Source organism: Passer montanus, unplaced genomic scaffold (assembly GCF_014805655.1).
Source record: "Passer montanus isolate IOZ18808 unplaced genomic scaffold, ASM1480565v1 scaffold25, whole genome shotgun sequence".
Taxonomy (NCBI): domain Eukaryota; kingdom Metazoa; phylum Chordata; class Aves; order Passeriformes; family Passeridae; genus Passer; species Passer montanus.
Window position 1 is genome coordinate 7,314,600 of NW_024367149.1, and position 25,417 is coordinate 7,340,016.

Here is a 25,417-nt window from a genome sequence, read left to right on the forward strand (position 1 = left end):
GTGATTTTTGTGTGTGTTAGAGCACAAGCCTGGATACTGATGAACTGGAAACAAAGGAGATCCTCTGTGCTTGAAACCATGGGGAAAAACTCCCACAAGACCACAAGTTTTTGGCTTCCTTAAAAAGAAGGGAAGGATCTAAGCAAAACACAGTCAAGAACTTGTGTGTTCAAAAACACAGAAATGCACAGGAGAGATAGTAATGTGTTGTATCCACAAAAATATAATTTTATTTGCACATCCAAATACAGGATATTTATTTAAATGACAACTGTATTCTCACAATTTAAATAACAAGTTCACTTGCCATTTAAAAACCAGTCTTAATATCTGCAACTGCCAGTTTTACTCCCCAAACGTTAGAGAACTTGCAGCTTCTTTCTGTTCTTTATGCAACTGTTTTGCCCTGTTTTTCAGATCCTCTGCCTTGGCATCATTCTTCTCAACTCCATCTCCCAGTTTGTACATGCGGCTGGCGTTGGCACAAGCCCACACGTGCCCCAGCTCACAGCCTTTCAGTGAGTACTTCAAGGCATGGCTCATGTCCTTGGGGACCCCAGGTGCTCCCTGCAGGTATATCACACTCAGGTTGAAGCAGCTGGGAGCAAAATTGCTATCACAGGCTTTTGTGTAGTAGTCTCTAGCAGCAACAGGGTCAGGCTGATCATTGTTGGCTCTCCCGTCCTGGGCCAGCAGCCCAGCGCTGTGACATGCATTTGGTGACTTCTTCCCACCTTTCTCACATGACTTGATGAAAGATTTGTAGGCAGCTTTCAAATCTGGGTTGAGTCCACCTGTCAGTCAAGACATTACTGTGAGGACATGTTAAAACAGTTGGGAGCCTTCTGCTTTGCAGGATGCTTCCCACCGTAAATATAGCATCCATCACTTTAGATATTGCAGTCAACATTTAGGACTTCAGAGACATCACTGTTGTCTCAGTGACAAACATCTCTGACTTAGAAAACTCTTCCACTCACTAGTAATCACAACAGCACTAGTAACCAAAAAATAACCCAGACGCTCAAAACACTCTTTCCACTACTACATCCACAGATTTAATATCTTAACACTAGCAAGTATTATTTTGCCAGTATACCAAGATTGCTACTAGTTTTGAACTACAGTAATAATATTGTTCCTTACTAGTACTTTCATTTGGAAGATCTCTGACTAATTTATTTCCCATTACTGTGCCAGCAAATACATTTTGAACAGACTTGGGGACTACTGAGGTATGCATGTTACTAGTCTGTGAGTTTTCTTCTTTGTTACTTTCTTTCTTCTGTCTGACAAGAAGAAATGTCGTGAAATGACTGTGCAGCAACACTGAGCACTGGCTGTATGTGCCTGTTAAGCAGTTGTAACTATAAAAAAATAATACATAGTTAACATACAGCTAATTTTTCAGAATGAAGCAATTTTAGGTTTTCCATCCTCCCCCAACTTTTATGAGGTGACCATGAAAGGGGCGGGACAGGCTCCTTCAAGGTCAGGAGGACAGGCAGGTGTGAGGGTGGCCAGCAATGGGAACAGGTTGCCCGGGGAGGCGGCGGAGTCAGCCGCGGCCCGAGCGCCACAACGCCGCTGCCCACCTTTGCCGAGGGCCTGGTAGGCGCCCAGTTTGTAGCAGCTCTCGCTGTGCCCGTGCGCCTCGCAGTTGTCGCGCAGCACCCGCGCCGCCGCCACGAAGTCCTTCCTCACGGCGTCCAGGTAATCGGCGAAGCGCTGGCAGCCTGCAAGGCACGGGGCACGGGCTGAGCACCCGCCGGCCCCGCGGCGGCGGGCGGGGGGCGGCGGGGCCTTACCGTCCGGGTCCTTCTCCTTGAAGCACTGGTAGCTGTACTCCACGTGCAGGTTCTCCAGGTACGCGCGCACCTCCTCCTCGTCCGCGAAGTTGATGAAGCCGGCCATGGCCGCGCTGGGGCACGGCGCGATCGCGGCGGCGCCTCCCGGGAGCGCCGAGCGCTCGATCCGGCACCGAGCGCTCGATCCGGCACCGCCCCCGAGGCCGCCCCTTCCCGGCCCGGTCCCGCCTCCGCCCGCTCGCACCCGGCCCCTCCGGCCGCTTCTCCCGCCCCTTTGCCGGCCGCTCCTCCGGTCACTCCCCCCGTCTCTCCCCCAGCCTCTCTTCGCTCACCTCCCCTCAGCTCCTCTCGTTACGGTTCCTCCCGCGGTCATTGGTTTAGCAGTTTTAAGAGATAACACACTGTTAGAATTTACTTTCAGAGTTTTACGCCAGCGGATGTGTATTCCCAAGGTCTGATTCAGCACAACCCATAGGCTGAGACATGGCAGTACATTAATTGCGCTCTGCATGGCCTAGAAGCCTGGCTGCTTTCCTATCCCTCAGCCTGCCTCCTGGATGCTTTTGTCTGGAGTAACAGCACAATAATTTCCAAATCCGTTTTAGAACAGGGGTGCTGCCGTGAGAGACCGCTCCCAGCCACCACTCATTTCCGTGGTACCATAAAAGCTCTCACAGGTGCTTTTTGAAGTACTGGAACCTGCACTGAGCAGGCAGTGCTGGGCCACTGGGAACACCCAGAAGCGGGTAAGGACTTAGCACACAATGAACCCTGCTTCTCCTGGATCTGGGAATCACAGAAGTGTTTGGGTGGGAAGGGACCTTAAATATCATCTCGTTCCATGCCCCTGCCATGGACAGGGGCACCTTCCACTATCCCAGGCTGCTCAAAGCCCCATCCAGCCTGGCCTCAAACACTTCCAGGGATGGGCACCCACAACATTATGGATTCATTTAACCCAAATGTGATAATAGAATACTTACAGAAAACATGGCACACTATCCAATTCCAGCAGTTCTGAGCACAAACTGAATCTTTTGTGAGTAAAGTAGCACATTAGAAATCTGTGTGATGAATTGCTTAAAGTCAATCTGAGTTCAAGTTAAAATAAATTTCAAAGAATATTTTCAATATTTGCAAATGCTTTGTTCCAAATTATTTAAGTAGAATAACACCAGCTTGTCGAGTTTCTGGGATAAATAAAACTCAGTTAAATCCTCTGCAGAGTCTCCCATAGGAAGAATTATCCTTTATTAAATTATCCTTTATTAAGGGTTAGAGTTAATTTTGACCAACTATCACCATCACCAGCTGGACTGGCAGCAAACCCTGCCAGGTGCGTAGTTGAAACACCAGTTACACTTTCTAAAGTATTTCCTTAAAACTTTTCAGACTTAAAAATTTGGTTTGACGTTAAAACACATTTTCCATGTGCAGCTAAAGTCTTATTTTCAATACGTATTGACCAAAACCCACTGCCATATGTGTGTGAGACTGCAGGAAGAAGACACACATTGCTTGGCCAGGGCTGGCTGCAATCTGAGAATGTTTGGGTGAATCTCCATTCTGGACGGGGCCTTTAGAGATGAGCTGCTTTTGTGCCAGCAATACTGTTTCTCTGGCAATCCAGCTTTGAAAACATTTCACTGTGCATAGGCTCAGTAGAAATTCCTTGAGTTTATTAGTTTAAGTCCTTGACGAGTCTGCCCTTGCTGGGATTTTGTCTTTGCAGTCTCTGATGCCGATGTTGAGCCTGTGCCAACTCAACCATATGGCTGCTCCAACCAGGAGTGGATTCCTGAGTACGGGGAGGCAGGCTAAGAACAGGCACTGGGAGCAGGGGGTCAGGCTGTCACTGAAAGTTTCACTGCCTGAGCCCAGTTCCTATCACAAATTCAGAAAACAAGACATCTGGTGATAGGTCAGAGTGAATCAGTGAATTTAAGAGCCATTGACTGAACAGTCTGGAATCTTGCAAAGACATTATGAAGTGGAAGAAACACGTAATGGACTAAGAATAATAGTATGAGCTGCTTCCTTATCTAAGCTCTGTGTCCATAATTATATAAGTTGTTTCTTCTAAGCAGATTAGGTTTTTAAGTGGTTAAATTCAGAACATGAATTCTTAACTCTGTGCTGTCAGATCGTGAGCATGTAATTTATTTTCTCTACATCAGCAGTCTAATCTAAAGAATTGGAACTATAACTGACCTTTACTATGCAGTCCTTAAACTGGTAAAACTGTGTTTCATAGTATTTATAGACTCTTTTGCCATCTTGTAAAGACAGAAACATAAATAATTTTAGCAATTGTTCCTTAATATTTATTTATGTGTCTTGCTGGTTTGCAAACAACAGTTATCCAAAGCTTCTGCATGTAGAATCAGCAATTCTTTTACATAAATTCTGTATTCTAATTCACTTTATTTGGATAGGGTATTTGTATCACTCTTTACTGAAACAAGAAATAACTGTATTCTCTTGACCAACAGTACATTGTATGTATTGGTTGTAAGACAGGTTTTCTTCACTACTATTGTTATCTGAAACCTGAAATTACTTTGTACGGGATGCTTTATGCTTACAGCAAAGCTCCCCTCCAAAGCAGGTGGCAGAAGCTATTGTACGGGTGCAGGTTGTTATTCATATTACCAGAATAAACCAGTTTGTACAGGAAACACTTAAACTGCAGAGGCTTGAGAGCACGAAGCGTGAAGCTGACGCCAGTTCACGGCTGAGGGAGGGCCGCAGAGCTGCGGCTCACCTGCACGGGCGCCTCAGAGTTCTCGGGTCCCGGCTCCACTACCGGAGCAACCACGCCGAAAAACAGGTCCCACACACTCGTAGCAAGAGCGGCCGATGCTCTTTGCTGCGCAATGGCCCCTTCTCCGCACACTTCGAGCCTTAAACGCGAGTGTTGAGGCTGCGCTCCCCGGGCACGGCACGAACCTGTGCTGGCGCAGCCCCTTTAAGGGAGGCGGGTTCTCCGGCCGGCTGAGTCAACATTCACTTCCAGGTCGGAGGGGTAAACACGGGGGAAGGGAGGGAGGGAAAGAAAAAAAACGAAAAGAGAAGGAGCCCAGCGACGGGACCGGCTGGCTGGGCGCTCGCCGGCGGCACCCAGCGCCGCGATGGTGAGGGGATGGCGGTGGCGGGCAGGGACGGGGGGAAGGAGGGAGGCGGGAAGGGAAGGGGAGCTGTTCTCCTGCAGTCCCGGGGTGCCGGACCCGGCGCAGGTAGCGGAGGTGACCCCGGGGAAGGGGCCGCCATGGCGGCGGCGCAGACCCGGCTGAGGGGCTCAGGCCGAGCCCCCTCCCCTCCCTCCCTCCCGCCGGTACCGCGGCCGGGCCGGGGCAGCCCCGCCGTTCGTTGTGTAACCGCGGCGCTGCCGCCCGTTATGTAAAAGGGCGCTCGGGACCCGGCGGACGGCAGGGAGGGAGGCTCGATCCCGGCTCGGTGTGCCCGGGTGTCCCCAGGGCGCCGGGAGGGCGATGACGGCCGGGGCAGACCCGCCGCCCTGAGCGGCCCCTCACAGCTCCGTGCGCGGCCGAGCACCAGAGCCGGGCAGAGCCCCTCGGCCGGCCGGCGTGAGGCACAGCCCGGCTCTGCACCGCCTGTGCCTCTCCGGCTCCTGCCTCCACCAGCCCCACAGCAGCACCTTCCACTGGGAATTGCTTTGTCCGGGGTCTGTCCGGAGGAAGCCGTGCCAGGGCAGGTGCGTGGGCCTCCCTGAGCTGTTCCAGCACGGAGCTGCCAAAGGAGCAGCCTTTCCCTGCTCCACACAGGCCGGAGCAGAACATATGGGAGCTGTTTGGATTGCTGCTCTGCTCCAGACATGAGTGTGCATATTTGCTTTTCAAGGACTAGCAGGAGCTTCCTGGGCAATCTAGTCTCATCCCTTGTCATTAAAAGCCTAATTTCGGTCAATCTCCTAATAAAGTTATGTGTTATGTGTCATTGTTATTGAAGTAGGTACATTTTGTGCCTGCTCTTGTAATAGAATTTAATTGCTTAACTATGTACCGATGTCTAAATTTATGGCAAAACTTCCAGTTCATGGCATTTCTACATACCTTTGTTGCTGTGCTGGCAGTGTGCTTCTCTTTAATGGCTTTTTTTCCCCTGTCTATAGTTTATATATATTGTGCTGTATTTATTTATAGGTAGCATTTGTATCTCTCACCTTTTGATCTTCTAGGCTAAGAAAAGCTGGGTTTATGTCCTATTCCCAATGTGCTTTTCATCCCCAGAGTATTCTTGTAGCTGTTACCTTTAAACTGAAATGGTGCAGGTATATCTTAACATAAATAGCCCTGTGAGATCTCCTGAGTGTCCTGAAAGTTACTTAATCCTTCCTTTTTTTTTTTTTTTTTTGTGCTTCTCCTGGCACCTTCTTTGGCTGCTTCACCCTGGTTTTTTGTGGCTCAGCACACCACTCTGTAACTTCTAATTGATGAACTCGTATCTGAAGTTCTTGATATTAATCTTGAAATACGTGGCCTTACTATGTGGTTCTAATGGGGCACTATTTAATTTTAGACCTCTCGTGATCGCTGCTGACTTTGTATCAGTAGCAGCTTTAATCTCTCTGTTCCCACTACTTGTGCCAGAATAGTTAACATTAAATTGGAGGTTTTGAGCATAATCCTTCCTTGAGTCTGGCTAATAAATCACCTACTTCTGTTTAATTCCATTTAACTTAATTTAAATAGGATAATTATAAAGCTTTCTTAGTAGCATAAATCATGAAACTGTTTATTTTCCACTGCCTTTCCTCTGTTAGCGCTCAGAAGAATTTTGATGGCTGTTGCTTGAGTTGCTATTTCTTAATTGTTTTAAGAACGTTCATTTTAAGAAAGTAAGTAAAGCTTTGGGGCTGTGGGGAGGTGGAAAACAGCTGGAAAACATGGTAGATCCAACACCATAACTGAGGCTCTAAATTACCTCTTATTTTCCTGTTAATGTTTCGAGAGAAATGATCACCACAAATTGGAAAGTCCTTAACCCTGTACCCATCTCATCCTTTGAGACGTGAGAGAGGGAAAAGCAGGTGGGCCTGCCTTACAGAGGCTTTGCATGTCTGGGGTTTGTCATGCTGGGTCTGCAGTTGGGTGTAAAACTTGGGGAGCACATCACATCTAACAGATGTGGCTCTGTTAGAGATGAAATTGGTATTTGTCTTCCAGTGTTACATACTGATTTATTGAGGGGGAACAAGAACCAGCCAAAACAAAACACTACTGATGGCAAAAAAATTGGATTTTTAATGAGTCTGGGAGACAGAGCCTGAGTGAGAAAGACCCACACAGCAGTGGATTTTTTTCTTTTTTTTTTTTTTTTTTTTAGTATAAGCCTGTTGTAATGACTGACAGAAAACAGCAGTTATACCTGTTTCTTATTTTTCTTTAGGTATTGTTATATAAGCAGGTACTTGCCTGGTGATGCTTCCCCAAAGGAACAGGATTTTATTTTGATACCCACACTCAGCCACTATAAACTGAATTTATAATGTTTGCCTTAAGATTCTTTAACTTATTCCCAGTGCTTTAATGTACCCTCTTAAGTTCTTTTTGCTTTTTAACTGCACTTCTAAATATGTGTTGAGTATGTTCTAGTGGTATTTAAAACTGATTAATGGAATTCTCAACAGAAAATGTGGAGGATAATGTTCTTTGGGAGAACCTTTCCAACTGGCGTGAGCTCGAAGCTGAGCTGGTAGCACCAAGTTGAAGCTGGTTTTGCATTTCAGTTCACCTCTGGGTTGGATTACTGTTAGAGGCCAGTAGCCAGGCAGTTTGCCCCATCCCCCTGCACACTTTTGGTTTGCCTTGATTATATTGAGCACTTTAAAAGTTTTTTTTTAATAATTAATTTAAATAAGCTTTTAAAAGCCCATCTAAATGCTTTTATTCAACTTTTTTTTGCTATTCCACAAGCTAGCCAGGTTTTAGATGTGTCACATTACTCTCATAATATATGTTTTAGTTAATGAAGGCACCCCAGCTTGCATCATGTAATTCATAATTCTGTGGTTTGGGGAATTCATTTTTATATTTGTTTCCTGGCTACTCAATTAATTTGATATAATGAAAGAAACTGTGAGGTTAATTGAAGTATCAGATAATTAAGATGACTATGAAAAAGTAAAATAGCATAATGGAAGTTCTATTCAAAAACTGCTGGTGATGTTTATTAAATAATTTTAAAAAATTAAAGTGCTGTGCTATGGTTGACATACATTTATAGTGTCTCATTAGACAGAAAGTGATCAGAAAACAAGTGGCAGGTTTGTCTTCAACCTGACATTCAAAAGCAGAGCTAGAGAAATGAACTACTTAAATTCTGACCTTGTAAGAGCTTAAATACAACTTTAACTGGGCAATATTGTCTTGAAGTATAGAGGAGTGAGAAAAGGGATGCCTCCAGCTCACATGAAAGGCTTCCAGACTGCATTTGAGTTTTCTATTTCAGTAGCAGCCAGTCTAGGAAATTGTTTTTAGGATGCTTGTCAGAGGACTTTATTAGATACAGATAAAAACATTTTGCCTGTCTGCCCAGGTTACCTCAGGAGCCTTTGTCAGGGGTGTTTCCTCAGCCTTTTGGCAGCAAGCTGAAGAAATATTACAAATGTCTCCTGTAATGGGAATGAGTGGAGTTAATAAAACCAGAACTGTGTTGTTTGCAAGTAATTGATCCCTGCTTGTGCTTTTTGTTCCTTGATTGTATGGAGATGCCCTGAATGAACTTCCAGAGGGATTATGTAAAAATTAAACTTGCATTTCCAAAGGACAGATTGGCCACTCAGAGGTACTGGTTGAAAAAATAGTTTTCTGAGTCATATGCCAGTGGCCTATCTACAGGGCTAAAAATTCTCATTGGAGTTTGTTCACTGATACATCAAAGTGTTTCAGCTTTTCTGGCAGACAGGAAGGAACAGTTCCAGGAGGAATGAAGAGACACAGTACTCAGATTTTGTCATCTTTGAGCGTCAAATTAGAAACACAAGATCTAATGGAGATGTGGATGTCTTTGCTTCAATGGGAATGACTTTCATACACCTTTGAGTAAAGATTCTGATTTTTGTTTGATTCATCAGCTGTCATAGAAACCTTGGGTGTATGTATTGATTTCAAGTTTAAAAGGAAATTTTCCCATCTCATATAAAAACATGTACTATTTTAAAATAGTCAAGCATGATTGCACACTACAAAGAAACAAAAAGAAACAAAACACATTCACAATTCTGAATTCTGTCCTTCATTTTCTTACAATTTTAAGATTGGAGGCAGCCAAAATCACCGTTTCCTGGTATGGGAGCAAGTTACATCACAAAGTAACTCCTGTTTTTGTAACAATACAATGTAATAATAAAGCTTAAAAAAAAATGAAACTTAAGCACTTAGCAAAACTGAGTTAGAGGAATAAAAGTTGCATGTCAGAAGCTGCAGAAAGAACTTGCATTTGAATAATTTGGCGATTTTATTTCCCAAGCCTGTACTTAAGTCTTCAGGAGCTATTAAACTGCAGTCTCTAATTGTTGTTAATACATGATTCATTAAAGGTAGACTCCATTCCATCTTTGCTCTAATGTGGTACCTCCCAGTCCTCAAATATGTGCACCTTATTTTAGAAGACTTATCGCTGTGACCTTATTTATATTTCTTCTCCATACCCTTTAACATATTTCAGTACTCCTGTGATCTGCATGTTAGGCAAGCGAAGTAACAGAAGTTAAATGAGCTGAGAAAGAAAGGTGAAATTATCCAGAACTTTCTGTATGAAAGGAAAGCTACTATTTTTCCTACAGATGAGATCTGACAACAGTTGATGCTGTTATTTTCAATATTGTCTGGGGGAGTATGTACCAGTCACTCGGCCTTCTTTTGTGTGGTGCTGGGGATGATTCACAGTGCTCAGAGTCATTCTTTATGTTGATTAATCTGTGTGGCTGAAAACAGTAGGTTATTATTAGACATGGAATAAAAAAACCCTTTGAGATTTTCATGTTTCAGTGTACAACCTCAAACTCTGAGGCAAAAGATCAAGTTTATATTCTGCCTTGTCCTTTGTACCCAGACTTCTGCTCTAGATGATTTCCAGGTGCAGAGTGCCTGGAAAGAGGAAAAGGATTACTGTAATAGATGTTAGTTTATTGCTGCACAAGATTTGGAATTAAACCAGTTCCTTTTTGGTTTCATTTTTTGATGTGAAGCTCTAGCTGCCCTTTTCAGTATCAAAAATTGCTCTTATATATGCAATTTATCTGTAGTATCTGCATTTCTTATGTTGGTTGGTAGTAGACTTCTAATATCTTAAATGAAAGATGAAAAGAAATATTTAAAATCCAGAAGTATAATTTGATTTTTAAATCTTCTTTCAGTCTCTCTTGATTGATTAATTCCCAATAGACTTCATAAATTAAAATTATTTTTCAGCAATTGCATTTATTCCTCTGGGAACACAAGCAGGGTTGAAAGAAAGCACAGCAGACATGACTGGGGAGGGAGGCTGCCATTGGTTTGGCCAGTTCTTCATTGTGTGACCTGACTTTGTGTGGCTCTGAGGGAGATATTTCCTCTTGTAATATTTGCCAGACTAACAAAAAAGACATTATAGAGTAATGGAAGGTTCACAGAAAGAATGACGTGACTAATCTCCTTTGTTTCATTGTGTTTTGCATATGACAGGAGGAAGCTTCTCCATATTCTTTACTTGATATCTGTTTGAATTTCCTGACTGCCAACCTAGAGAAGTTCTGCACAGAAAGGCAAGATGGAACCTTTTGCTTGCAGGAGCCAGGAATGTTCCCTCAAGAGGTGGCTGATCGACTGCTGCAGACGATGGCATTTCATGGTAAAAACAATCATTTGTGGGTCAGTGGTGAACTTATGTCACTGGAATGTGACATTGCAGTTCTGCTATATTTTCTAGTAGAATCTGCTGCTGCAGCTGTTAAAACTGTGTTCTGTAATCCCTTAATAGAGAATTTTTGTTATTTTTGCTTTACACAGCTTCAGCTGAGCTTTGTATTGCCACATAGATCTAAATAGAAAGTTCTTAGTCTTTGTTTATGATTTTACTGTTCATTTATTTGAGCATTCTTCAATCTTCTTTCAGTCATTTGAGAAAAAAAAAGATTCTACTGCTTCTAGCAACAATACCTCTTGAAGAGCATTTAATTGATTTTTTTTACTGTGTGCTCCTGTGATTAAGTTAGAAAATAACCTTTTGATTAGTTAAAACAGTTTCTCATCTCTGTTAACACTTTTATTGATATGGAATTATTTGTTTCAAAGCCCTCAGTTTTATAGTGGTATAAACAGCTTATGGTAGTCTTACATTTTGTGTTCTGGCTTTCTGGTTCTGTGTCAGCATTTCTCTGAGGATAGGGCTGCCATCTTGGTTGCTTGTTTTAAGCATGATAAAATTTGTATAATAAAATTTCTTATCATGAAAAAGTAAAGGTATAAATTGTGCTAGAGTAGAGATAAGAGACCCGTTCCTTGAGATGCCAGAGACTTTTGTTAAAAAATGAGACATGACACTAGAAAAAGTACTGTAAACAGAGCAAACACCCTATCCTATAGGTGCAGATTTTATTTGGATCTTACTGGGTAAGTGATGGTTTTCTGAAGTTGTTCTGGTCAGAAATAACAGAAGGAATGGTCCTAAAATAGACAAGCTCTTAAAAAAAGGGTAATCTTTAATATAGACTACTTTCTGATAAGGAGTTATTTAGGGTAGTCCTAAGAAGTCAGATTCAAAGAAACTGAATTACCAGCAACTTACTGCCAGTGCTGGAAGTGGTGAAGACACTTCCAGACACCAAAATACCACAAACACAGAGAATGCAGGGTAGAATAAAGTGTGTGGCAGGCAAATACAGTGTGGCTAAGATAGGCTAATCTCTTAAATGAAGAGATCAGCAAAAATTAAGAAGTAATTTAGTGATACTTTAACCAAACTGTAATTGTATTAATTGCTTTTACTTTTTCTGCTCCATTCCAGTTGTTTCATCCCATATTTTTTTGCTTTCCCTGCAAAAGAGGAAAGTATTCCTCTGACTGCTTGGTCAGAAGTGCCTGAAGCATTTGCTCCTTAGAAAGGTATCTTTATATTTGCCTTTGTCACAGAGGCAATTACTAGCCCACGACTTAAATCCAAACTGTAGTGGCAATGATGTTATTATTCAAATATATTGAATTTTTATTTCATTTTCTTTGTTAAGTATGTGTGAAGATAGGAGATTAAAAGCTAGGAATGTTGACATTTATAACCCTGTAGGAGCAAAACTAGGACATGTTCTTCCTACTCCTTTTGTGTGGATGCCTGTGCAGCTGTACCCTTCACATGGCTTTTCGTAATCCTTTTGTTGATAAGACACCAAGATTTCATATTTGTATATTCAATGCATTTTTGATAATTCAGGGAACTCAATGTATTGTTTCAGTTAGGATGTTGCCAGTGTCTTGCAAGAAAAAGCTACTTCTGCATTCTTTCTACAGAGTAAAAAGAAATGAAACAAAATTGTTGCATTTTCTTTTTTTCATTGCTGTCTTTTTCTCCTTCCTACCCTTTCCTTGCCCTCTTCTTTCTATTCTTTGAATCACTTCTTAGGTTTCTTTCTCACATTCAGCTTGTTTCTGAGCAACACTCCTACCTTCATCATATAGAACTTAATTAGCTTAATTTAGTATTGGTCCTACTTATGAATTCAGTCAAATGCTAGATTATGTAGTTAAAGCAAGATGAGAACAAGTCATTGATAGGTGGTGCAATCTTGAGGTTAATGGAACTGTGGCCAGAGGAGAATTGCACTCAGAAATTTTGAAATTCTGCTTTTAGCACACTTCTAACCAGTTCAGTGAGAAAAATACAGCAAATGAGGGCAGCAGTCTAATTGTTTTTGAATCATACCCATATTTTATTTATTTTGTGTTCCATTTTCTGAACCAAACAGGTAACGTGCATTTCCTGCTTCTTATTTATCTGTCCTATTCTTAAACCTGGAATTTTCCAAACATGACCTCATAATCTTCAAAGCGGAATCGCAAACGTAAGATTTTGGATCGGTGGCGTGACGATCCAAGTCAAACTACTTTGCAATTAATTTTCTCTGCCAACACTTTGTACCCTTTGGGTTCTTAATGTCAAAGTGGTGGTGTGTAACACTGGACCAAGCACTGATGCTGTTTTCCCACAGGGCTTCTGAACGATGGCACCGTGGGCATCTTCCGGGGCAACCAGATGCGCCTGAAGCGAGCCTGCATCCGCAAAGCCAAAATCTCAGCCGTGGCTTTCCGCAAAGCCTTCTGCCACCACAAGCTGGTGGAGCTGGATGCCACGGGGGTCAATGCAGATATCACAATCACAGACATTATCAGCGGGCTGGGCAGCAATAAGTGGATCCAGCAGAATCTGCAGTGCCTGGTGCTGAACTCACTGACTCTTTCTCTGGAAGACCCCTACGAGAGGTGTTTCAGTCAGCTGTCTGGGCTCCGCGCCTTGAGCATCACCAACGTGCTGTTCTACAACGAGGACTTGGCAGATGTTGCTTCACTTCCCAGGTTGGAGAGTCTGGATATATCCAACACCTCTGTCACTGACATAACAGCACTCCTCACCTGCAAAGACAGGCTCAAGTCTTTGACCATGCACCACCTGAAATGCTTGAAAATGACCACAACCCAGATTCTGGATGTTATAAGAGAACTAAAATACCTGAATCACCTTGATATTTCGGATGACAAACAGTTCACATCAGACATAGCTCTTCGTTTACTGGAACAGAAAGATATCTTGCCTAACCTTGTGTCTTTGGACATTTCTGGAAGAAAACATGTCACAGACAAAGCTGTGCAAGCTTTCGTTCTGCAGCGGCCCACGATGCAGTTTGTTGGACTGCTAGCTACTGATGCCGGCTACTCAGAGTTCTTAACAGGAGAAGGAAACCTGAAGGTTAAATGGGGGAATTAATTTCACTGAAAAAATACAGTGTGCAGGGAAAATAGAGCTAATTGTTTGTAACAAATGTATGTGTGTGTTTCAGAAGGAGGCTGTAGGTTAACTTATTTAAACTGTTTGTTATAATTACTGGCTTAAGGTGAAATTCCTACTTAATTTTGACACAAACTGCTAAATTTACATAATACTGTATGTATACATATACTACATATACTTGTAAGAGGCATCTGTTTTCTGTGCCTTTTCAGTGAACCTTAGATCTTGATTTTCCATATCTAAGAGAGTTGAACTTTGTCTTGTCTGAAGTCACTTAGTAGGATAATATTCCCTGGCTTCCAGACAGTATCTGGCATAAGTCAGCAATGTGTAAGGGGTGGAGGTAGAATTTGCATAAGCTTTGAGCAGTTCATGATTAACACGGCAGATACAATAAAGCTGAATCACTCGGCTGCTGTTATGCTCCATCACCACTGCTATTTCCTCTTACAATATTTCTGCCTATCTTGAAAGGTCTTCTGGTGATGAATACATCACCTGAGAAGCAATAACTTCGGATGAAAGACTTCACAAATCCTCAATTACTTAGCCCCTTTAGGATGAGATGATGTTTTCTGAAGTGCGTTTATTTATCTTTTAGAGCCAGGCAACAAGACATCATTCCCTGTTCTGTAAAATCTGAAGGCAGTTATTGGAGAATGAGCAGGTCAGAATTAATTAAAAAAAAGTTGTTTTAGACATGTCAATGGTGTATCATCTTTGACACTGAGTTTTCCTTTCTGCTGTGTCTTGAGGATGATGGAAGCTGCAGAGGGAATGAGGAAGAGAGCCTAATGTCCATAGTTTAGTCTGTCTCCTGTGCAAGTCTAGTTTTCCACTTCAGTCTTAAAATTCAGAATGCTCTTGTTTTAGGCAAGTGGAGTAACACAGCTACACTATTTTGTATTTTTTCCCCCTGAAACATTTGACAGTTGTTAAGGGCCGGGTCTTTTGAGTGCTTAGTTGTCACAGCTGATAGCAAAGTGTCTCAATGTTGAAATTCACAGAGAAAGCAAGTTCCCCTTTGGTATGATGATATCCAGCAGCAGGAGGTTATACCTCATGTTTGATGTAAAATAATACAATGTAATCCTTGCTGTTCAGAATACTTGCTTCCTTGAACTGTCTGTGCCATGAAAAGGCAGGAAGGAAGAAGGTTCTAGTAATGTGAAAGTCACAATGGACTTGTGGCACTGTGGTTAGCAAAGTGCAGTTTGCATTCCTTTTTTTTTAAGGCATAATTGTCAAGGGACTGTAGGCTATGATTGGTTTTATTTCCATTTTATTGCGACCTAAATTCATTAGTAATTCTACTGAAATATTCAACTGCTTAGTCTAGATACTGCTAAAGAGTAAACAAGATACAGAACTCATGGAAACAGCAGAGGTAAAATATTACTGTCTTTACAGCAGCCCTGTGCAATTTGATTATGAACACTAGGCAGATATTATAGTTGAGAACATGAAACCAAGTGGAAATTTTTCATGTAGGGTATAATTGGCTGTACAACATGTCAGTAAACAGGGTTGCTCTGTTCTAATCAGTGGAGAATATAAAACAAAATCCAAGATGCTGTCAGTTCTCTCAAGGCTGTAATATATTCCTGATATCAGAAGTTTGATAAAAATATGCCTGTCTACAATACAGGCTGCACAGACTGTGACACTTCATATATGAACATTTTGCTTTTTTTGTATGTGCCATGTTAAGTAGAACAAATTCTGCATGCTGCCCTAAGAATTTTAAAAAAGTGATTGCAGCAATGATTCATTAAATAGTAGGACTGAGGAACAAACCAGTTACACAATTTACAGTTATAAACAGAAAATATCATTAAATGGAAACCAGAGCAGCCTGGCAATCGTTTGCTTACTGAAGGACTTGGCCAAATCACTGTCTTTGAAACTGCAGCTTTGCATTTTTTGAGAACAAAATTTTGAAAGTAAAATGCTGACATCTTGAACTAAAGATTATTTCTGTATTCACAGGTGTCAGGAGAAGCAAATGAAACTCAGATTTCAGAAGCACTGAAGCGGTACAGTGAACGGGCCTTCTTTGTGAGAGAAGCACTCTTTCATTTATTCAGCCTGACACATGTAATGGAAAAAACTAAGCCTGAAATTTTAAAGGTAAAATAATAGTTTTGATGGTTGTTCCTGAGCTCACCCCCAAAAGCCTGGTATAAATTAGTTTATAAGCTTTTTACCTTTTTGGTTGTGTTTTTTAAGATTAAAATTGTAATGTTAAAATAAAAAAAAAGAACTATTTAAAAATTAGTGATGTAGAAGGTGCCCTGTAGTGTTTTATGTTAGGCAAAATTATTCTCTACTAACAGAAATTATCTAAATTTAGTAGTGTGTAAATTAATTTTTTCACATCCCTGTGATTATGATATGAAATATTCTTCAGATGCTGAATTCTGTCATTAGATCATATCTGTTTGGGCTCTAATCAAAGGTGTGTCTACTCTTATTCACCAGACACAGCAGTGTCTTCTGCTGATGCTCATGAAACAATAATAAGGAAAGAATTCAGTGACAGTTTCTCTGCTGTCACCTCCAGTAGGGTGACGGGTGAATGGATATTGTTAGTGTTCTGTATGGGGCTGTAACCTGGAGCCCAGAAACTTCCTTAGAAATCCATTCTAGGCATTGGCTTTCCATGTCTAGAACATCAGAGGTGGTTTAAGTTTTGTAGGGATCCTAAAAAGAGGCACCAGTAGGACATGTGGTTTTTATTTTTCTTATTCTGTTCGATGTTGAACAAGTGGCCTTAAATTTTCTGCATCAATATCAAAAAGACTTTGTCAGTCAAGACAACAAGAAAAATATTATTATTAAGTGTTTATTTAGTGAAATCACAGTTAACATATATAGCCAAATACATCATTCAGGACAAAGCTGCATAAAATCCTTCCTGACCTAGCAGCTCAGGATGTGATTCCAAATGGATCATCACCAGACAACAAGGCACTACATCATTATCATTGCACTGCAGAAACTCTGTCCTGTTCATTCACCTCTGAAAGGGTTTGGTGATTTTATCCCAACCTGGCTCTTTCTAGGAATTTCTTGCAATCTGTGCAGCCTCTTCTTTGAGAGGTTGCTACAAGCTGTGCAAAAGGACTTGGAGCAGTAGCAGTTGCCAGCTTTGAATCGCTGAGCAGAAGGAAATGTTACTCCTTGAGAACTCAAATCACACCAGATGGATTTCTCACTCAAGTGCAAGGGAGGCAGGAATTGGGTGCTGTGAGTCACTGCTGTGGCCTCGAGCAGGAGGCAGATTGTTCTTGGGTGTGTGTGCAGATGTGTGAGCAGCTAACTGGGCCCACCTTGTGCTGCAGCTGGTGGTGATCGGCATGAGGAACCACCCCCTGAACCTGCCGGTGCAGCTGGCGGCGAGCGCCTGCGTCTTCAACCTCACCAAGCAGGACCTGGCGGCCGGCATGCCCGTGCGCCTCCTGGCAGACGTCACTCACCTGCTGCTCAAGGCCATGGAGCACTTCCCAAACCATCAGCAGGTACAAGGCAAAACCTCTCTGCTTCCTGTGCCGTCCTCTGTCTTGTGGGTCTCAACAAAAGGCTTCTCCACATCCCAGCACTTCATGGAAATATGTTCATAGCAAGAAGGTGTTGTGAAATCTGTGTGTTGCTAATGAATTATTTTTCATTTCTCACAGCTGCAAAAGAATTGCCTTCTTTCACTATGCAGTGACAGAATCCTTCAGGATGTCCCATTTAACAGGCAAGTTTTGGATGTCAGTTGAAATGAGTTGTGGCATTGCAGAATATTTTTGTTCAGAAGCTTTGTTTCTGGCCCCAGTCTTGCTCAGTTTAAATCATTCCAGTGTGCTGAATTTATCTGGCCTATATTGTTTTAGGTTTGTTGACCTATATATATATATATATATATATATATATACATACACCATTGAGTGTAGGTCTGAAAAAATCCTTTGTTGTACAGGGGTTTTTTTTAACTTCACCTGGATGGTTCTATCCTTAATTCCATGTAACAGATGTCAGCATTTCTCTAGGGTTGTTTTTTGCAGACATTTTTCTACTCAAATGTTTTGTCCAAATACTTTGAAGTGTGATGATCTGCTGTTTCAGAAGATTGTGCCAAATTTTCCTGCCTTCTTTGGAAGCACTTCCTGTGCACTCAGATACCTAATTAGAAGTAAGAGACCCTAAGTCAACAGCTTAAAGCTGACAGAGGCTCATATAATACTTCCAATTTCACTATGTCTTTCTGCTTTTTATGGTATGAAGTATACTTCTGTTGTCTGTGTACATCTTTCTTTTACTGACACTTATGAGATTTATGAAAATTATGATTTTTTAACTTGCAGGTTTGAAGCAGCCAAACTTGTTATGCAGTGGCTGTGCAATCATGAAGATCAAAACATGCAAAGGATGGCTGTAGCCATAATTTCCATTCTTGCTGCAAAGGTATGGAATTAAGCTTTGAGATGATAGGATAACATTTCTAAAGTGTAAAATCATGTTGATTTGCTTTTGTTTGTTTACAGCTTTCAACAGAGCAAACAGCTCAACTTGGTGCAGAACTCTTCATTGTTAGGGTAAGTAGATGGTCTCCTGCCATCCCATCTTCTCCAGCTGTTCATACTAGCAGTATTCCTGGAGATACAAAGCAAACATAAGGAGATAAAATTCTAAGAACATATTAACATGTATTCATGTGAAAATTATTTAGAGGGTAAGCCAAAGTGGGAAGACTTGACACAATTAATGCAAAGTAAGATAACAAGACGTACCTTGATTTGAAATTCATTGTTTGAGATGAAAGATGCTCAAAATGAGAATACTGCTGTAAAGGTTCAGAGTTCTGTGAGTGGCTTTGTGCCATCTGTAATACCCCTACAAATGTCATTACTGTAGAAACAAGGAATTCCTTTAGCAGGCTACCATGCTCAGAGCAGAGGTAAAAAGTTTAATAGCCAGTTTATTTTGTGTAGTTTGACTCTAAGCGTGTATATCTTTTCTCTGTGTATAAATGACAGCTATGCATTGCCCACTTAGTGTAGAAAAAGCAGAGGAGTTAATACATATGTTGATATTTTGATGGTTTTTTTTCCCCCAGCAACTTCTACAAATAGTTAAACAGAAAACGAATCAGAATCTTGTAGATACCACCCTCAAGTTCACACTGAGTGCACTTTGGAACCTCACAGATGAATCTCCAACAACGTGTCGGCACTTTATTGAAAACCAAGGGCTAGAACTTTTCATGAGAGTCTTAGAGGTGAGGAAGGGGGGCTTGGTGGTGGATTATCAACACAGGTTTTAATTAAAGCTGTTTCAATAATAAGCATAAATGTTTATTTGTTTTTGCTTCCTTTATCCACAGTCTTTTCCATCTGAATCATCCATCCAGCAGAAAGTTCTTGGACTTTTGGTGAGATGAAAAAGAAAAACAATCTGAAATATATACTTCTAAAATTTTATTTTGAAAGGATTTTTTAATGCTATGTTAATCTGAAAAATTAGTTTTTCATATCCTAATATTTTAATGTTCTTCTTTAATCCTTATAGTGTGTATTATTTGCAATTGACATGTTTTTGGGCTGATTTATGTTTCTTCAAAAGTTACATTGAAATTGATGGTTAGAGTAAATAAAAAGAGCTTTTCAGAAAGGAGAGTGAGGTTTCACATGAGTCCAAATGCAAAAAGTAGGTTGAAAGTCAGTGGAATGAAGAATTTTGTACTGCTGAAATTTTTTTTAATTTGGCTTGAGAATGTTAATAATACCCTTTGATTTTGTGTAATCTAAATGTTAATGGCATAAAATCACTTAGGAGAAAACCTCTTTGTTGTGATGCATATTCCTGCATAGACTGGAAAAATTTACAAAAGCAAAAGTAGTATTTTGGCATGTGGTGGTCACTGATGTACAGAGATCTCATCTGAGTATTTCTGTGCCTACTCACACAATACGGTTCAAGTTTGTGTTTATCTCCCTCACACCATCTTCTTTCTGTTGACATTTTCTCTTTTTTTTAAAATTATTTATTTCCCCATTCCAGAATAACATAGCTGAAGTGAAAGAACTCCATTCTGAATTAATGTGGAAGGACTTCATAGACCACATCAGTAAATTGCTGCACAGTGTGGAGGTGGAAGTCAGCTACTTTGCAGCAGGGATTATTGCTCATCTGATATCTCGAGGAGAGCAGGCCTGGACATTAAGTCGCAGCCAGAGGACATCTCTCCTTGAACAGCTGGTACAGAAATAATGGTGAATTTTATCACAGTCTTGTCTGTTGTTTTTCAATGTTTGTATTTAACAGTCGATTTTCTTGGTTCTGTATTTTACAGCATACTGCCATTTTGAATTGGCCAACCCCAGAATGTGAGATGGTGGCTTACAGGTAACTATTGTCTTATCTTGTGATCAAGAGTTTGGGGGAAAAAAGCATACCACATACCTACTTGCAGGTAGTTGTCTTAAATGAGTTTTAGATGCAGCAGACCAACCTCCTAATGTTTATCAATGTCTGCTGTAGTTAACATGTGGCTGAATGAACAGACATATGACCTCTGAAGCAATAGTATCTAGTAATAAAGCAAATAACTGTTTCTTTTTTATTTTTTGATAGGTCTTTCAATCCATTTTTCCCACTACTTGGCTGTTTCATGACACCTGGTGTCCAGTTATGGGCAGTGTGGGCCATGCAGCACGTCTGCAGCAAAAATCGTATGTATTGAGAGAATATTACCCTTAAAATTCTTATTTTTGGTATGTTATTCACTAGCATGAAGTGGGAAAAATAAGAATTTCTGGGGTATTCACTCCTAATCCTCTGGAGAAACTACATTTGGGGCTTGACTAAATGGGGCAGAGCAAGAGAGTAGTAAAAGTTTCTTACATCTCTTCTATAGCTGAAATTTTACTGTTAGATGCATAGTGTTAATTCCAAAATGTGGATTTGTTAAGATTCAACTACATTTTTTGCTTGCACATATGTTTTTATTCAAATAGAATATGCAAATATTAATGCTGGGCAACAAATTCCTTTTAAATTAAGAGCAATGACCATGGCAGGTAGCAGTGTCTTACTATGGGAACAGAATCTATAGTTATTCCTCATCTCTAATTGCCTCTTTGCAGTAACTTGCTGTGACATAAATGTCACTTCCTTAATCTCTCTTTCCCATCTGCAACATGAGAAGTAGAATGATTTGAGAGCATCTGATGTAATGCACAATTGTTGGGAAAAGGAGATAAATCCCCCAACCATACCTAAGTGTAGGAGAGGATGAACCTTCCTGGCTTTTAATGTTGGGGTTTTTTTGACAGAAATTTTTGGCATGAATATATCTATATAAAGCAGATTTCTTCTAAAATATTTAAAGTGTTTTCTGTGCCAGTTTTTAATCTCCTTGATGGCAGCATATCTAGGCTTGTTTATCCCTGTCCAATAAATCTCTATTTCTGCAGTGATAAAGCATCTATTCAGGAGCAACCAATAATATATAACTGCACACAGAATACTGTTTTGCTGTCCTTCACAGAGCTCATAAATATGCCACTGTTCCCAGGGTACTGTCCAGAATCTGTAAGATTTTTCATGATGAAGTCAGACTGTTCTGTCAGAATTGTTTTACTGGTCAGATCTGGATAACAAATTACAAATAAGGCCCTGTAATTTCTCTTTGTGCCTCAGTCCTGTTAACTTTATGTTGTCCTATTTGTTCTATTTATTTTTGGTATTTTGTTTGCCCTCACATCTAAATTTTTAACATGCTACTGAGGTTTGTATTGGACTGCTCCTGATTTGAGACCAAGACAGAATTCCTTTCGTTCTGATGGTAGTTGATGCCAGAAGCTTCTGGACAGAGTTGCAGAGAAACCAAATGTTTGGTAGCAAATGTAATAACCTACTGTGGGGGGAAAAGTGTTTAATTCTGAAATATTTGGAAGGAAAATCTTCAGCTTTTGGTGCTTGGTACCTAGAAAGCTTTTAGTAGTCCTGGAGAGGAGATGCTTTTTATTTTGACTTCCCCCTATAAATGACAGTGTAAAATAGTCTCGAAGTAATTGGTTTAAGCTTTTTTGTATATTTTTTTATTCTGCTGCTGTTTGTGTATGTCATAGTCACCTCAGTGAGGTAACCGAACTAAAATATTTGTAGTGCCACAGTAAATGTGATCCCCAGAGAAATGCTCAACATCAGCATTAAAACAAGTCTGGTGTTGCATCACTGAGATGAATGGTGAAATTGGGCCTGTCTGAGGTAATGTCCTGTGGATTGCATTACAGTCATCCTGACCTTTCCAAAACAACTTCTGGAGCTTGCACATTGCATTCACCCTACAGCTCTTTTTATAGCTGTTCCCTGCACTTAATAATGCTGCAGCTGGTGGGGGTGTGATTTCAGCTTACTGAATCCCAGAATATAACTGGAAGAAACCCTGGAAAGGCATTTGTAGCAACTTATAATTAATGAGAGGCCACCATCTATATACTTAGCAAACTATAGGAAGGAACTAGTTTGTATTTTCTCTCCGAGCCTGGAGGCCTCTGTAAATGATGTGGAATATCTGATAGCATTTTTTGGTAACTGTTCTGTACCAAGGTTTTTGGGAAAGGTCCTGTCATTACCTGGATGTTCATAGACACTATAGTGCTTTTGATTCCCATTTCTTCTGGTTTGTTTATGTGCATTTTAATGCCTGTAGAGGAGATGGGGGAAGAGAGAATACTTTGCATATTGCAGGGCACTTTCCAGTCAGCTGAGACAGACTGGTAAGAGATTACAGCTGGAGTCCTGTCCAAATAACTCTGTGTTGTCAGTTAAAGTACTCATGCACTTCTGTGCACACTTTAGGGAGTGTCTTAAATACTGCCTGGAGACAAAAGTGGATTTGAATCAGTGTTTACAGTACCTCCTACCTTTACCCTAGATAATTCTGGTTTTAATTCCCTTTTTATAATCCTATTACAGCCGCCAGATACTGCAGTATGTTAATTGAAGAAGGTGGTTTGCAGCATTTGTACAACATCAAGGAAAATGTCCACACTGATCCCCATGTCCAAAGGATTGCTGTTGCCATCCTGGATAGTTTAGAAAAACACATTATGCGCCATGGCAGACCACCACCGTGTAGAAAACAGCAACAAAGCAAACCAAACTGAAAGCTGCAGGTAGAGGAGTGTAAAGTATTGTCTTTGTAATAATCCTCTCTGATATGTGTGTAGTTGGAGTAACTTATAATATATTGGTCACCATTAAAGTGATTTGCTGGTAACTGTGGTACCCAAACCATGTGTGGTAACCTTGCTGAACGTCACCTTTAATGGCAACCTTGTACACAACTTGTAAAGGGTCACAGCTTGAGCTGGTCATGCCTGCAGGGTTAGTGCTGGCTACCAGGAGATGGGACTTGGACAGACCCATGTGCACAGCTGGAAAGAAGACTTCAAGGAGTATCTTGTTTTGTGACTTCTGAGAGAAAAGGCTGTTCCATCCTTGTGGTTGCTGTTCTTAACACTGTTCACCAGTTTGGTGTTTGAATAAAACTGTGTGTGGTTGTGAGATCAACGCTTACAGACTGAAACAAAAGTCCATGCATGCAGGTGACAGAGAGACTTGTAACTAAGGCGACCAAAATGTCCATTGTCCCTTCTAGACACAAATGGGGTCTTCAGCTTCCTTTTCCTTTTGCCTGCAAGCCATGTTCTTTTGTTTTCCTTGCTGCTGGGATGATGCCTTTTCACAGTTCATTTCTCCAGAGTCCTCCCTGCTTCTGTCAAGGTGGGGACCAGCATCACATTCAGGGAAAGGGGAAACCCATTGAAGTAAAGCAGTAGAAACGGAACTAAAATGAGATAGTACTAAAAGGATGCTTGAGAATTTAAATTTTATAACAAGAATGGGGTTTTTGTGTGACTACTTTTGGTTGTGTGTGATATCTTTCTTTTGTTTTTAGAATACTCATGGGGATAGGAGAAGGCTGATTAGAGCAAAGACCTGACATGACTTCATCATGGAGGGGGTTGCATGTATTCATAGAAGACTGAGATATTTGGTCACCTTATTTATAAGAGACTAATGGTTGCTTTCATTTTCTGTAAATATTCTGTGAGTATTGTGCAGTGAATTATATTTCCAAGCCATCACAGTGAGTGCAAAGTATCACCCAATGTCCTGTGTAAGCCCTGTGTCAATTGAATTGTTTTGTGGAGTATGAAATTTTACATAAAGATGCTAATTGTTACAACTTATTTCTTTCTTGGGTTTCAAACCATGTGTTGAATGAAACATATTGCACAATGTACAGATGCCTGATAGAATGCAAGTGATGGAAGCAAACTGCATGTCCATTCAAATTCAATTTAATTTCAGGTGTTGTTTTTGTTTATCTGCTTAGTCTCCATATTTCCATGGCAACTGATTGATATTCAGAGACTCTTCTGTAAATATTGGGTAATTGAATTTAAAAAGAAAACTTATGTTTGGTAGCTTACCAGCAGAAATGGCTTCTTCATGATGACTGTATTTTACTATTTTTAAATCCTTCCCCTCCCAACTCCCATCCTTCACATAAAAAACACCACCTCTAATCTTTAATAACCTAATTAATATGTATTTCAGCAACCTCAAAAGGTACTGATCCAGTAATTTAATCGGTGTTGTGTAATTGTTTTTTGTACTAGAGTATAATTTTGGCTGGCATCATTTTAATCTGTGGATCTGGTTATATAAAGTTTTCTCCATTCCAACAGAAATTCAGCTGGCTGTAGCTTTGAATTATGAAGGTGGTTTAAAAATTAAAAACAACCTATAGGCTTTTACCCACCACCCTTCTAAGATGTCTGCAATGGAATTTCCTTTACATTAAATGGAACACAAAACTTGTCAAAATTGGTGTCAATAGAATGAATATAAATCAATTGCTACAAGATTTTAAAATAAAGATGAGAACTCTCCTTACAGTGCTGTCTTTTCCTAATAACTGGAGAATTTGCTGAAGCAACTTAACTAAAAAAAAAAAAATTACTCCTCCTTGCAGCACAAAATGCAAGGGTGATGCTGGCATCAGGCCAGATGAGAGATGTGTCACTTCATGAAGTTCTGCAACCAGCAAGCTCAGAGATGCTAAATACTCATTTTCTTTTGCTGTCCCACTCTTCAGGCAGTCAGTGAGTGGAACTCTTTAAAGCTGAAAACTCTGCATGCCTACAAGGTATAAGTGCACTGTATCTATTTGGGTATGCCACTTAGAGAAAGGTCTCTTCACACTCCTGTGCAGCTTCAGGAGTTTCTGCCAGGGTAGAATAATTCTGGAAGCAACTTTCAAACTTTGTGTTCCACCTGTACCATTTGCCCTCTCTTGTGAAGGCTGAAAATCCTGACTGCTCTACCTTTGCAGATCTTTACATAGAAAATTTGTATGTGTATAATTTGGTAAGGTTCCCACACTTTTGGTACAAGTGAAACTGTGGTTTCCTTTGATACTATTGTAGCATGAAGTTCCAATGTGGTAAGCCACATCTTATTTTGATAACCTATAAAGCATTTCCTATACAGCATTTCCTAAAACCATGTTTGCTGATTAATTTTTTTCTTTGAAAGCCCCAGTC

At 40.7% G+C, this 25,417-nt stretch overlaps 2 protein-coding genes across 4 annotated transcripts; one reads left to right on the forward strand and one right to left on the reverse strand.

The window, feature by feature from the left end:
* Nucleotides 1-203: 203 nt before the first annotated feature.
* LOC120503141 (cytochrome c oxidase assembly factor 7) lies at nucleotides 204-2,013 on the reverse strand. Its single transcript, XM_039711318.1, has 3 exons — nucleotides 1,809-2,013; nucleotides 1,596-1,736; nucleotides 204-794 (listed from the first exon to the last, which is right to left on the reverse strand). The coding sequence occupies exons 1-3, from the start codon at nucleotides 1,912-1,914 to the stop codon at nucleotides 346-348; spliced, it is 696 nt and encodes a 231-aa protein (XP_039567252.1). The 5' UTR covers nucleotides 1,915-2,013; the 3' UTR covers nucleotides 204-345.
* Nucleotides 2,014-4,805: 2,792 nt separating this feature from the next.
* Nucleotides 4,806-24,767, forward strand: LOC120503139 (protein zyg-11 homolog B). 3 transcript variants are annotated; one of them, XM_039711312.1, is made up of 15 exons: nucleotides 4,806-4,942; nucleotides 10,496-10,661; nucleotides 13,012-13,766; nucleotides 15,798-15,938; nucleotides 17,153-17,329; nucleotides 17,489-17,553; nucleotides 18,161-18,260; nucleotides 18,341-18,391; nucleotides 18,913-19,074; nucleotides 19,180-19,227; nucleotides 19,857-20,054; nucleotides 20,149-20,201; nucleotides 20,430-20,527; nucleotides 22,779-22,978; nucleotides 23,764-24,767. In XM_039711312.1, the coding sequence occupies exons 1-14, from the start codon at nucleotides 4,940-4,942 to the stop codon at nucleotides 22,967-22,969; spliced, it is 2,208 nt and encodes a 735-aa protein (XP_039567246.1). In that variant the 5' UTR covers nucleotides 4,806-4,939; the 3' UTR covers nucleotides 22,970-22,978; nucleotides 23,764-24,767. The 3 variants fall into 3 exon arrangements, with proteins under 3 accessions (XP_039567246.1, XP_039567245.1, XP_039567247.1); XM_039711311.1 differs by having other exon boundaries at nucleotides 22,779-24,767; XM_039711313.1 differs by lacking the exon at nucleotides 4,806-4,942 and adding an exon at nucleotides 6,779-6,858 and having other exon boundaries at nucleotides 22,779-24,767.
* Nucleotides 24,768-25,417: the final 650 nt, after the last annotated feature.